Here is a 14700-nt window from a genome sequence, read left to right as displayed (position 1 = left end):
TATATATATATATATATATATATATATATATATATATATATATATATATATATATATATATATATATATATATATTAAAAAAATTCCAAACACACTACATCTGAGTCCTCATCAGAGGAGGAGAGCACAAATACCCCCAAGTTGGACTCTAGTCACTCTATCTCAGGCGACGACTCATAGAGGTGTCTTGATAACTCGTCCAACTTTCCTTTTATTAACTTCTGCAACGTTCATGTTTTTCTCTCTACTTTCCATCCTGTGGAACATCATCTCCTCTGAACCTCACCTTCTTCTCTTCCTAACCGAAACAGGTCTCTAAGACTACTGACAATAGCTGTTACGTTTCCTCCTGCTATCTCTATCCTATTATGCCTGATATTGAATTTCTCTGTAATACATTTTTTGTCCTGAATCCTTAGAGGACTTATGGACTGAATGGATTGTCCTATTGCCCTTAAATCCTGTACTTTCATACTGACATCCTGCCCAGTCAAACTCTTTCGCCTCTGCCTTCCTGCTGCATACAACCTGTGCCGAAGATGTGTGACCACTCTTATCCCTTCAAAGTACTAGCTTTGTTGCTTTACTTTCTTGTTTTTTAAACTTTTGAAGTTATCCTTCACACAAAATTTCTAAAGCATCTATCAACTTTCAACCCTTTTTCTGATGACAGGTATGGATTCCACTAGGGGTGGTGATTTTGCCTTCCTAACTGATCCATAGTCATCCTCTTTAAGCTATTTTGGTGAAACTTTTGCTGTTGCTGCAGGCATCTCAAAATTTTTTGACCGAGTGAGTCACATCATTTTGCTTTTTGAATGACCCTCATACTGATTCATACTGTTCTACTCCAAAACCTATAATTAGTGATGTTCCACAGGGCTCTGTTCCATCACCCACTTTATTTTTCATTAATGATTGTTCCAAAACAAATTGTTCTAGCCATTCTTATGGCAATGACTCTACTCTGTATTACTCCACTTGTGGCAATTTCACAACTCAAGGATAGATGCTACTGAACAGTTAACCTTTGACCTTGCTATTATTTCTGAATGCTGCAGAATTAACTCAGCGCCCTTCAGTGCCTCAAAAACTCAAAATCTCCACCTGCCAACTCAACTTAATCTTTCAGACATCTATCCATTTCTGTTATTTCTATTCTTTCTGTATTTCTTTCTTCCTAACTTTAACCTTTTCTAGAGGGAAGTATCAAGACACTTATCCTGCCAAATATTAACAATCTTTTGAAACATCGTATATATATATATATATATATATATATATATATATATATATATATATATATATATATATATATATATATATATATATATATATATATATATATATATATATATATATATATATATATATATATATATATATATATATATATATATATATATATATATATATATATATATATATATATATATATATATATGTATATATATTTGTTTTTTATATATACACATAAAGCTTTATTAATTCTTCCCATGCATATTTTCATGTATATGAAGCTGCTCAAGTATTCTTGCTTGACATAATGTTTCAATTATGTCAACTTTGACATGATAGAAACTCTTCCTTAACTGTTACCAAGTGACAGTATGATTACAGCAGGCGACAAAGGGACTTAAGAAACAGCATGTGGAGTCTAATTTTATTTAATTTTACACAATTGTTTCCTGGTGAGATGTATCAAGTCTGTTTTCCTGGGTGACTGTAGCGGGGTAGTGCGTCTAATGTTGTTCTTGGGATTTGTGAGGTAGTGCTCTAATTTTCAAAATCTTTGTTCTTTATCCTAAGTGCTCAATTTAACTTATTTTTACTGTTTTATCTTGATCCTCATCTTATTTTTCTTTACTACCTGTAGTGTTTGTCTTAAAAACTAAGAGTGCCAAGCTGGTTGCTAGAACTTCTAGTGAGGTTTGATTACTAAATCTGCATGTTCATTCTCTTTGATACTAACTTAAGGTTATTGGTAAAATTATGTCTTGTGTATTGGCAAGTATCTTATAATGCCATTGCTTCATCATCATCACTATCATGAGGATGGGTAGGGTGGTGCTCAAAATTCAATAGTTTTAACAATACATTTTGATCCATTCCTGGTATTCAGCTGCACATATTGTACATATGATAAAACTAGCATTCATGTTGATTATTTATAGCATTTAGAAAAAAAACATTTACATCAACATGAATGCAATCTATGAGACAGTCATTTATGGCAATTGGCACAACACCCGCGGATACCCGCATCCTCACGTGGCTTTCATGGTCGTCTGTCTTCTTATTGAACCTTCACATCACACCACTTGAGGTTATTTAATGTATAAAGTTAGAAATTTTAAAAATCCATCAAATTTGCTGATATCATTCAATTGGAATGTGTTAATACAAAAAATTAATGATTTCAAATTTAACTGAATTATATTAAAACCAGAAAAACATTTCTTCATAAAGAATTTTCTTGAACATATGAACGTGAAGAACAGATGACCATGAACACATACACCTGTTGTTGGCGACTAGTTGTCACTGTGGTAAGGCTGTGGGCACCGGGCCTCACTCTTGTCCTTAATTGGCTGGATTTTGAAGTTACTAACCGAGTAAATTAAAACAATTGTCAGTTAAGGTCAGATGCAGTTTTCAAAATTTAACAAAGAAAAAATATAAATATCTAGTCTTAAAATAGTGATGAAAATATTTTATAAACTGCTTATAATGAAGAGGCTATATATTTTAGGCCACAGATTTCTTTGCTAATCACTGAAAGGTTAAGCACACCAATGTTTTGTGTAATCAGACCTAGAATATACAATACAAAGATATTTTGTTTACAGGCATGAATAACAAAATAAGTTGATCTTTTTTGCTGATCTTGACATGTGTTAGTCTAGTGCAAGTTTATGTAGCCAGACACTTCTGGAGCACTCACCAGCAGCCTGCAGCCTTAGCCTCATCCCCACACTGGCCTGCTACCTGCAGACACCTCTGCCTTCCAGCAGCCTCAAGGCACACTGGTCCACTAGACCTGTGTCACCTGTTTCAAACATTATGATTTAGTCTCAGAGTGAAATGGAAATGGCTGGTGCAGGCCACTGTGGGGATGCTGTGAATGAGCCTTTGGCCTGGAGGTCTCTGTGTAGCAACTTGAGTCAAGCCTCTCAAGGCCAGACAGTGCATGACCACTGTTTTTGCTTGAGCATTGAGCCTCTCAAGTCCCCCCTTCCTCCAGGCCACATTCCCTGAGCCATCCCTCATATTGTCACTGATGCGCCAGACGCATGGTTATTATTACGGCAGTAATAACTGCATGTCAGGAATGAAGTTAATTTAATAATTATCAAGTCATTTAAAGAAAAATTGAATTGTATTTGATTCATTGGTACTCTAGCTTAAACTGATTAAGAGTTGATTTGCTTGCTAAACTAGAGGAATACTTACTGTTATACATATTCAGTGTTAATAAATGTTTTGGTGTTATCAAGTTAATATACTCACACTTAGTAATGGTAAACTGTTTACTTTGAATTTTTATTTCCAGTGAATGAGTAGACCTTTAATTATTTTTAAACATGAAAATGTTGATATTTCTGATTTTCAAGTCTTTGTCCTCCTGTCAGCAAGGCACATGAGGCTCTAGAGAATGTAATTCTTGTAATGCTGTGTATGATCTTAGAAAGACTTCATTGTCAGAAATATCAATCCTGGGATGAACCTTGCCTAATCAGATGTTTCTTTCCCTCCCACACCCACACCTCAGACACATCGTGGTGTGTGGCCATATCACATATGAGTCTGTCAGCCATTTCCTGAAAGACTTTTTACATGAAGATCGTGAAGACGTGGATGTGGAAGTTGTATTCTTGCACAGGTAAAGTAAAGTTTTGTGTACTGTTTACTCAGGAGAATTGACAACTCCCCTATCCATGGGGCACAAGCAGGTGCTGAGGCTGCCCCACTGGGCCTTATTCTTGAAGTGAATGGGTTTTGTCTATATATTTTTAGGTCATGATAAAGCCTTAATGAAGCAGTATTGTATGCCATTATAGTTGTAAAATCTTTTTTGTACAATTTAAAAGGCAAGTACCTATTAAATTAATAGTAGTGTCATTCATGTTGTTTTAAACATTTACATTTAATCCAAATTTCCTATGTAGCATGGACTTAATAATTTGCTAAAGTGTGTAAAACATAGGGATATAAGAATATTTTGCACAAATCACTCATCAGCTGAGTGTTGAGTGATCATGTTGGTTTATATTTCACTCAGGGAACAGATTACTCCAAAACATTTCACAGGCAAAGATTTACAGACTGAATCACATGCATAATTTTTTTCATATTGTTATCTCAGTGTTTGATAGCTTCCTGTATTATTTTGGAAGGTAAGACCCGTGGATATAATTATCTGGAAAAAAAATAGTACTGCATTGCCATGATAGTAAAAGATCCACTACAATAAGGATTGTTAAGGTGAATTCTTTACAGTTCATAACATCAATGTAATGCTTGAGCTTAGTAATCCCAGTCCCAGTCAAAGGGTTGAGTAGTCTTACAATTCATTCCTAGAAAATACATAAATTTTCTAAAGAAATGGATGTAGAGTTTGTCACAATATAAGTACGTACTAACTTAGAAGTGTGTATATATAAGGTCCTCTAAAAGTTCCTTTTAACCATTGGTTAAGTATGGAAACAGTTGTAGTGAGGGCTCCAGCAGCCCCAACTATCCAACTCATGAATTATTCTCTGCAGTGGTGTTCAGCAAGGTATAAAAGGATGGGAATATTTTGTATTTTATGGAAACTAATTTTTTTGCAGATGAGTGGTTCAACATTTTTTGAATAACCTCATGATTTTTTGCAGTTGTAGATCATTCCAGAAAGCATGACCTGGTATCGATGACCTTCCAAGTTCAATACTTCATTATTCTTCCAATTTCAAACGTTTAATAGAGAATTTTTGCAGGAACGAGCCTGATCTGGAATTTGAAGGATTGTTGAAGCGAAATTCCACATGCGTTGAGTTCTTTCAAGGGACAATGTTTAACTCTGTAGACTTAGAACGTGTCAAGGTACTGAACAATTTTCCTATATTCTTCTTTACTGTCCTTCACTGTCCCCTCTCCTAGACTTTCAGTTCAGTACTGCTTCTTTAATGTGATTTTACTTTATTATTATTTCATCAACTATATCTGAATTTCTTGGGTTTATGTTTTTTTTTTTATGAGTTCTGTTATAGTACTATGACACAAGGTTGCTCTGATTTCCATTAATGCTATTCTCTAATGACTTCTTTTGCATGGTTTATTTCATCTTCCCAATTATTTTCATCTCTCTTCCTGGACTGATTCAGAGGTAGTGAAGGCCAATATTTTCCTCTTAGCTGGCTTGATTAAGGATCCAGTGCACCTATTGGTTTGTTCGAGTTCAATACTCTTGTATTCCTCCTCTCGGTCACATGAACGCGGCCACAGTATCTTTTCGCCTCGGAATGAGAAAGGTGTGTTTAGGAAAGGTAGACTGTTTTAGACTCTGCCTCCATCACACTGAGATCTTCTGTGTCATGTTATGCCAGGTGAATGACTTTCCTTGATGGTATGCCTGCCAATATAAAACTTTATTTGCTTAAACTTACCTAAACTGCATATTGAAAACACAAAGACCTCCATTAAACAGTTATTTGCAGTATTTAACTCTGGCTGTTTAAATGTTTTTATTTGCCTCTCTTTGAATGAATGTTCATTTTTCACAATAAGCTGATTTTTATTTGAAGCTTGTGCTACAACTACTGAATCTATATTTGTGCTGCAAGAGTCTGAACACTCCACCTTGCTTAAGCCTCACCCACAGTGACTATGGCCTGGGACCCATACTCCATGATGCTCCAGTCACTCGTATGTGCACACGGACTGTCTCTTTACCTGTAGGAGGATGAAGCATCAGCAAACACACAGATGCTTACACCAGAAAAGTTGCAAACAGCCTTCATGAATAATTTACCTGTACCTTTGGTTTGACATCCCAGTAAGCTTGTTCTCTTGTCTTGCTATGTAAGTGCATCATTCAAACACTGCTTTCTTGAAGGCATCCTGAGACACAGACGGTGCTACACTCTGACATCACACAAGTAGTAGGATAAAACTCCTCTTACAGATTTTTGCTTTCTTTTTTTACACAAATTCCTCACATTTCCACTGAATTTGAAAATAAAGAGCACAGTGGCAAAATTCATTATGATAATACAGCAGAATTTGTCACTGAATCTTTTTGAAGTAGATAGAATTTTAAAAAGATGTTCTACAATTGACGTCTCTTATGAATCAACTTCATTCATTAACTAAATTGTCATGAGCTAGTTAACTTTAAAAAATGAAAATACTTACTCAGAACAGATTATTTAATCTGAGAATACATATATGTGTAATGTATGATTGCACAGTGGGACAAAAACTGTTGATGATGTCTCATTTTGGAATTTATTTCTTCAAAGCGGTAAAATTATTTTTATATAAGGTCCTTTTAATTTTGGGGCTCAGATTTTTTTTTTTTTTTTTTTTTTTTTTTCCCAAGAGTAAATGATAAAACTGAACCCTGCCTTAAATTTGTGTGACTACAGTACAGCAATAATGATTGCTGAATTCCCTGGTCCAATTGCTTCAAATATTTACAGAAAGAAATTTTCTGCTTCAATATGGCAGAACTGTTTTAATGGGAACTTCATTATCTATTAAATTAATGAACATGTGCCATTGATGATGAAAACTTGAATCATATGTAATAACAATAAGCAACTATCAACACAGTTGATGCATATTCAGAAACAGTCTTTGTTTGAAGAAAACATGATTATTCAGGTAGTTTGGTCATGTTAACTTAAAAATACAAACAAATTTAAGGCTCATTGAACATCATTCCTGAGCTGGCCCAGCTAAGGTGGAAATTAGCAGCCATGAATCAGCCACCGCGCTAACACTCACAAAAAGATAGCGTTAAAAACTAACTCCTTTCAGTTTCATAACAGCTCTTGTGAATGTCCACCTCCTTGCAAACTGCTTATGACCACCACCAAGCCTCTTCCTTTCCTCATACTGCTTTTGTATCCCCATTGGTGTGTGGGAGTTCAGTACTGTTACTCACCCCTGGGATGTGGGAGTTCAGTATTTTGACCCTTGTTTTGAACAGAAAAGAACCGGACCTGGAATTGGAAGGGCTTTTGAAGCGGCACTCAACAACAGTAAGCTTCTATCAGGGGAGCATTATGAGTGCAGTGGACTTGGCCCGTGTGAAGGTAAATGATCCCCCCCCTTCCCCAGTGTAGCCTGAGAACTGGCCAAGAGGGAGTTGGTGACTGTGTCTTCCTGTGTAACATCTAGCTCATGTAATTGCAGAGATATACTACTGCTCACTGTGTACTAACTAACACAAAACTACAACCTGAACAGCTTTTTAGTTAAACATCTATTTCACATGAGGTTAATGTCTCCATCCCTTGTTCTCTTCTACCTTTGACCATGCTCAAGGTATTGAGTAAGGTGATGGGTGGATTGCTCTTGAACAGTGGATGGTGCAGCATACCTCTCCAAGTTACCTACACATGAACAACTTCACTATGAGGATTTGATTTGAATGGAAACTATATCTTACTGATGTTTATTTTCTCAGTAAGATGCTATGGTTTGTTGCAGTGGTAGTCTCTGACATGTGTTGGTCTTGGTGCTTGCTAACACTGACCACCAATGTTTCCTCTCTGTCCCCCAACAGCATCATCCTCGGGTCCTTGCATGTGGGTCTCCTAGATAGGGTAGTGTGGCACCCGCAGTTGTCAGTTGGGAGGCCCCTGCCCCTATCATGATGCATCAGAATGTATAGCCAGAAGCACTCTTCAGTCTAGCATGCTGTCTTGCTCCTGGGTTGTACTGACTTGTTTTGCAGCAGCCCAGTACATGCACGGCTCTGGAAGAAAGAGCTGCTGGATTATACAGTGATTTTTTTTTCTTCTCTTCTCTCCCTCTGTCTCTTCCAATATGACCAGATTGCAGTAGGGCAGTGGACTTCTATATTGACTTGAAAGTGTACATGACCAGCCATGGAGTGCCATATCCATTTTCCCTTTTTTTAATTATTATTTGATTTGGATTGTATTTGTACATATTTTTTATATTATTTTATTGAAAATTTTGTATGCAGAAAGCCGCCGGATCTGGAGCTAGAAGGGTTATTTAAGCGACACTTCACCACTGTAGAGTTCTTCCAAGGATCCATAATGAGTCCCATAGACCTGCAGCGTGTTAAGGTGAGTCTGTTAGTAGCAAGGGTGATCAGGGTGCTGCTACTGACGCACACCCTCACCACCAGCCTCCGCCTCAGTGGTCACTGTGCTTACGCCATGTCATGCTCACACCAATGATACAACAGATCTTTAGTAAATCATTCACTTTGAATTTAAAACAAAACTTTATTTAAGTGTAATATATAACAATTTACATAAAAATTGGGTTGGTCTTATAAACTGATTACTTGAATAAAAATTAACATGTACAATCCACAATATATACACTTTAAAACATTGAGTGTGATTTTGGTATTAGGGCACAACTCTTAGCTCACATCAGGCTGCTATGGGCACACTCATCCTAGGCATTACAGCAAAGGCAAAGAACACACTACCATGAAGCAGTGACTCTTTGCTTACACTCGGCTCCTGTAGCTCACACCATTCATCCAATTTTCCTTCTTGCACAAATTATACAAACTTCACATCCTATGTAGATAGAAATGTACAGCACATTATAGATATCTTGGCAAGCACCTAATGTTGTGACAATACATTGAACAACACCCATGCAGTTCAAGACTTTCTGCCTCAGTATTGTAACAACATTATGAATTACTGCTACATTATTCAATGATGTTGCATTTGTTGTTGTTTTGTTGTTGTTATTTGTTTTACAGGGACATAGCATACAAATTATACTCACATGCAAACAAAGGATATTTTTTTATAAAAGCTATAAATAAAGACATAAAAAATATCACGGATACTCTTCATCTGCTAGGCATTGAATGGACCAGTATGATCTTCCAGCAGGATACTCAGTGTTACATAAATATTAAGAATAGAGAAAATCTTTATTCTGAAGCCTATTATCAACAGACAGATCAGCTTACATGTACTTATAAATCAGGGGTTTTATCATTCAGAGAAGTTCAAACTGCCATTTGCTTTTATAAGAAAATTTTATTATTATTATTACTCTGTCACTTCCTTTCCCACTTCTATGTGAGGTCAAGGTTCCTGACAGCTCTCCTCCCCCAGCCCAGTCATACCCATTGTCCTCTGACGGCTGTTTTCTCTCAAATCCTCCCTTGTATTAACCCCTTCAATACAAGCAGACAAAACATAACCTCCATGCCATATCCTGGTTTTACAGACTACGTAGAATAGTCCAATGACCATGACGCACATACAGCGTCTCTAGGATATGGTTCGAGAGATGAAATGACTCATATACTGCGTCATGGTACTGAAGAGGTTAATAGTCCATCCACCTCTACTTTGGCCATCCTCTTCTGCCCTGTATCTCCATCTGCATCACAACTTAGGTTTGCTGTCATGTTGATTCTGGTTTGGGTTTAATGACTGGATGCCAGTCCTGACACCAACCCTCTCCATTCAGCAAGGCTTGGGACCACCACTGAGTTGGACTGAATTGCCTTCCCCCCCCATGATGGATTTGTTTTTTGTTTTTTTTTTTTTCTATCTTTTAAGAAAATGATGCATGAAAAATCAAAACATGAATTGCATGTATAATGAAAACAAGGATTTGTGAAATTTAAAGTAGTACTTTATAAAGATTAAGAATCATAAAGATCAGATATGTGAAGAACCAATCTCTGTCTTTTTTTCATAGACGCAAAATGTATGGTTTGAAACATAGCAAAAATAATCATTTAGGTGAGTTGCATTGGCAGTTTGACAGTTTCTCACTGAGGAATCATAGTTCCTCTAAGGTAACATGGCAAGAAAAGGCTTAAGGACAGAAATGCTCTTCAAAGTACCTTTACCATTTGCTTATACTGATAATGGGCTTCATAAGAATATTGGACGTGCAAACCATAAACCTGAATATTCTAACTTCTTAATTCCCAGACTCTAGTGCTAAAGTGCATATGTCAATATTTAGAAAAAGGCTCTTCATATTTAAGTTACATAAGTACAGATTTTGTACACCTGAAGATTTCATTACCAATGAACATACACATATGTTTTAGCTTTAAGATATGTAAAAGAAAAATCCAGAAAAGTTTAAAATAGGTAAACCGCAGGAAATTTTTCACCCTTCAAACATGTAAATCCAAAATGCTGCTCATTTTTTTATAAATGACCTACAACAATTGCAGACCCAAACAGCACACCACCAAAACACGAGCTTTTGACATGGTGTGACCAGGTGCCTCGCAGAGTGCGGCTGGGAGGGGTGTCGGAGGCAGCACCCTCCTCTTTGGTTAGGGGTGAACATCAGGGGGCTCCAGGGGTCACACATGTGCTTATCCTCTAATTCTGAGGCCACAGCAAGGGGACCATGATGAGCTACACTCATGATCTGATGAAAAAAATACAACTAAAGAACAGCACTGGATGATGCAGCTTATGTGTTTATTTGCAGTAATTGACTTTAAACTCAAATGCTACAAATTTTGAGGAGAGAATTTTCTCATAGAAGTAAACCAATTGATCACAATCTTTTTTCATTATTAAAGTTCAAGAAAATGGATAGTTTTTTAATGTAATCTTTTACCATTGATTTTTGTACTGTTTCCAAATATCACTCACATTTTTATGTGAGACTTCTGCACTCTTTATTTTTCATTATGTATTTTTATTAAAATAGTTTTTTCTTTCCATCATGATCCCCAGAGTTGCTCAGATAAATTGTATGACCTCTCTGTGGACCCTTCAGAAGCAATTTTTTTTATTGTATCCTGAACATTAGTTCAGTGTCTGCAATCACCTACCATTGCTGATTCTGAAAAAGGAATACTAAAATATGTTTGTATTATTTGTGCTTTTTAACTTTTAATTACTTATATGATTATAATTATTTATTACTTATTTACTTATATTTTGTACCATCAAAATTCTTGTCTCAATTCCTGTTTGTTTGAGATTCTTGACATCACATACAATATTACATGAACTCAGTTTGGTGATTATGTCATTCATTTTCAAAATCAATCATACTTTGGTATAATAACATATGAGTGATTAATTTTTCTGTCTCAGCTCCCTAACACACAGCTTTGCAATGGAAGGTGATGGCAGCAGTTGATATAAATCACATTTGATCATGTAATTGTAAGTCATGCCTCTGACTGATGAGAAATTTCTCATCAAATGAAGCGGGATGACAAAATTGTGAGGCCAGATCGTGTCTTAGTCAGGTGTGGTTCAGCATACGTAGTCTTATGGTTATTGCTACATGCAGCTTGTTGAGTAAAACTAAAGTACTTTGAGAAAGAGTTGAATTTACCTGCTAAGATAAGATCTCCATGCCCAGTCGCTAAGTAGTTACCACCCTCATGTTTACAACCTTTCTGGAGCGTTAATTCCAAAACAGTCGAGTGGCTCAAGCTTCATCGCTGGCCAGGCTGTCGAGTCATGGCCAGAGAGTGTCATGTGCTCCAGCTAGGTGTGCAGCCCATCAGATGTTTGTTGTTGTACTCAGTGTGTGGATAAGCGTTATGTCACAGCGCATGGGTGTAATGGTTATATCTCACAAGAAGCCCCATCTGTGTATCCTCTCATTCCACATTAATCAATCAGCTTTGAGGTGCAAGAGTTTTTTGTGGATGAGTTTATTACTCATAGGACTCCTGCTTTATATCATCTTAGTTACATGGAAGGTTATTTTCTTTTGAATATATTCTAAGGAAATGATCTACCCTGAAACTGAGCTAGATATTTCATGGAGTCAATGATTTTTATTCTCTTCACAAGAAACTTTAGAAATCACTAAGCTTTTAGGGTTGATGTGTGACATGGATGGAGGTGTATTATTCATGAAGTAGATCCTCTTGTTTCATGGGCCACTACTACACCCCTCAATAGCCAACATGTTATAATTTGTGTCACTTAATGTTGTAGCCGCTCTACTGTGTAACTTTCAGGCACTACATGCCTTAGGTAATTTGTAATGTTCTTATTATCCTCTTATGAGATATTTAGGAAAAAAAGCTTGATGTTAAAAGTGCTTAAGGCTCTTGATGTCTGGGATTGCCACTTTGCCACCTTGTACTACTCTTGTCAGCCAGTAATATACTATTCACTCTACTAATATGGTGCTGCTCATCACTCTGCCCCACTGCCACGCTGCTCCTCATGCGTCTAGCAAGGCATCAATAGATTCATGGTGGATTTTGCTTCCTTGATGGTCTTACAACATCTGTATCTCTAGTCAACTACCAGTGCAGTATTTGTTATTGAGTCCAGTGGAGGAAAGGCAGTTATTTCTTGCATATATTTATGATTCATCTCAGAAATTCGTAGGTGAAAGTGCCCATTTGATTAATCGGCATATTAGATTCACCTTTGAACTTACGCATACTTATAGTAAGCTATTATTGTTGAGGTTCAAGAAATCTATATAAGACTGGATGAGCATTAGGTTGGCAGCCCAAAACAAGAGTGGGGAAAGATGAAGTGTAACATAGGTGTGATGTCTCATCATGAATGAGTTCACACATCAGACCAGTGGCCAGGTGCTTCATTATAGTTAAAGAAGGAAAATAATTACTTATACTTGAAAGAAAAGGCATTATGAAGTACACAGTACAGAAGTATTCATTCAATGAAATTCGGGCTGTTTAGATTTCAAAATAAATATTCCATGAGGGTAGTAATCTAGCTAAATGTAAGTTACAAAGAGAATTTTTCAATAAAACAATTTTTACATAATAGTTGCAGCTAGTCAATGAAAATATTGCAAGTGTTATGTACGTCTTGTGTCCCAGAGGATCAACTAAGGTGAAGCTTTCTCTTGAGATGGTAGTCACACTTGAACAGGTAATATTGTAGTGATCCAGGGAACCTAGTGAACAACTCCACATTGTGTTGATAATAGTGAGCAACAGATGAGGGAGATGCTCATGTCATCTGCTGCAAGTAGTTTGTGGATTAGGACTTTAAGTAGACCAGATAGCAACACCAGGAGACCTTTTGTCATTTCCTGAGGTGCAGTTTGAAGGGTAAGTGGGAACAGCAGAGACTCCTTCAGCCTTCTGCATGGTACCCTGGCTTGTGCACGCTGCATTGCTCTCTTGATATGTATCCTTATATAGATACTATATTTTATATATTATCCATATTTATATCTATATATGGTGTTTTCTAATATATATTAATATATATATATATATATATATATATATATATATATATATATATATATATATATATATATATATATATATATATATATATATATATATATATATATATATATATATATATATATATATATATATATATATATATATATATATATATATATATATATATATATATATATATATATATATATATATATATATATATATATATATATATATATATATATATATATATATATATATATATATATATATATATATATATATATATATATATATATATATATATATATATATATATATATATATATATATATATATATATATATATATATATATATATATATATATATATATATATATATATATATATATATATGTACTAATTTTTCCTTATTACTGAGAGTGGCATAAGTTTCTGTATATGAATTAACTTTCCACAAGCTCTTGTATGCTAACATATTAACAATATGTGGTATATATGAACATAATGAATATATATCTATATGCACAGCATATTTTCACTCTTTTGTGCTCACTATAAATTGATATTGTCAACTTATCATGTTGTATACAAGATTGAAACATTCAGTCGTATATCTGTCTCCCAGAGAAGGACTTTCCTCTGCTTAGTTAGAGTAATTCTTTATTCATCTGTAAGAAAATTTTATGCTTTAATTAACTACAGTAGTACCAGTCCTCGTATATATAAATTGTAAATATAAATAGAGAAAATGTATCGACACTAAAAACTGTTTGTTTTGCATTTTCAATTCTTTCCTTTTCATATCTAAGAAGCACAGCTTATTTGATGGTTCACTTTATGAAAGCATAATTTTTTCTGCACCCAATGATGAGTCAAACATGTAGGATGAAGTCTCTGACTATACAGTGGTTGTCAAGTTCCTGGGAGGTGGTGCTTGGATGGGAGGGCTAATGAGCTCCTGTGTGCGGTGTGGCAGGTCCACGAAGCTGATGCGTGCCTTGTCCTGGCCAATAAGTACTGTCAGGACCCTGATGCCGAGGATGCAGCAAACATCATGCGTGTCATCTCCATCAAGAACTACTCAGATGATATTAGAGTTATCATTCAGCTTATGCAGTATCACAATAAGGTCAGTTGCACTACATTTACAGATAATGATACAAAAAATAATTTCTTTTTTAGGTAACTGGTCCATTTCTGTATGATATGTAAAGGAATATAATGAAACTTTATATGGGATTCATTTATATTTTTTTTCTGAGCAGTGCATTCAAATTATGTAGCCAAAAATCTGAATGATAATGTAAACAAA

At 35.4% G+C, this 14700-nt stretch overlaps 1 protein-coding gene across 7 annotated transcripts in view; it reads left to right on the top strand.

The window, feature by feature from the left end:
• Positions 1 to 14700, top strand: part of LOC127003321 (calcium-activated potassium channel slowpoke-like) — a 168037-nt gene that overhangs the window by 119472 nt on the left and 33865 nt on the right. For 4 of the 7 annotated variants that reach the window (XM_050869818.1, XM_050869822.1, XM_050869816.1 and 1 more), the window contains 3 exons: positions 3773 to 3883; positions 8201 to 8306; positions 14365 to 14517. In XM_050869818.1, the coding sequence (XP_050725775.1) occupies positions 3773 to 3883; positions 8201 to 8306; positions 14365 to 14517 (370 nt within the window). Of the gene's footprint in view, positions 1 to 3772; positions 3884 to 4979; positions 5086 to 7195; positions 7302 to 8200; positions 8307 to 14364; positions 14518 to 14700 lie in introns of all 7 variants that reach the window. The other 3 variants (XM_050869817.1, XM_050869821.1, XM_050869819.1) reach the window with 2 other exon arrangements.

This window comes from Eriocheir sinensis, chromosome 25 (assembly GCF_024679095.1).
Source record: "Eriocheir sinensis breed Jianghai 21 chromosome 25, ASM2467909v1, whole genome shotgun sequence".
In the NCBI taxonomy this organism is placed as follows: Eukaryota; Metazoa; Arthropoda; class Malacostraca; order Decapoda; family Varunidae; genus Eriocheir; species Eriocheir sinensis.
The sequence above is the reverse complement of the archived record's forward strand: the minus strand, read 5'-3'. Positions and strand labels throughout refer to the sequence as shown.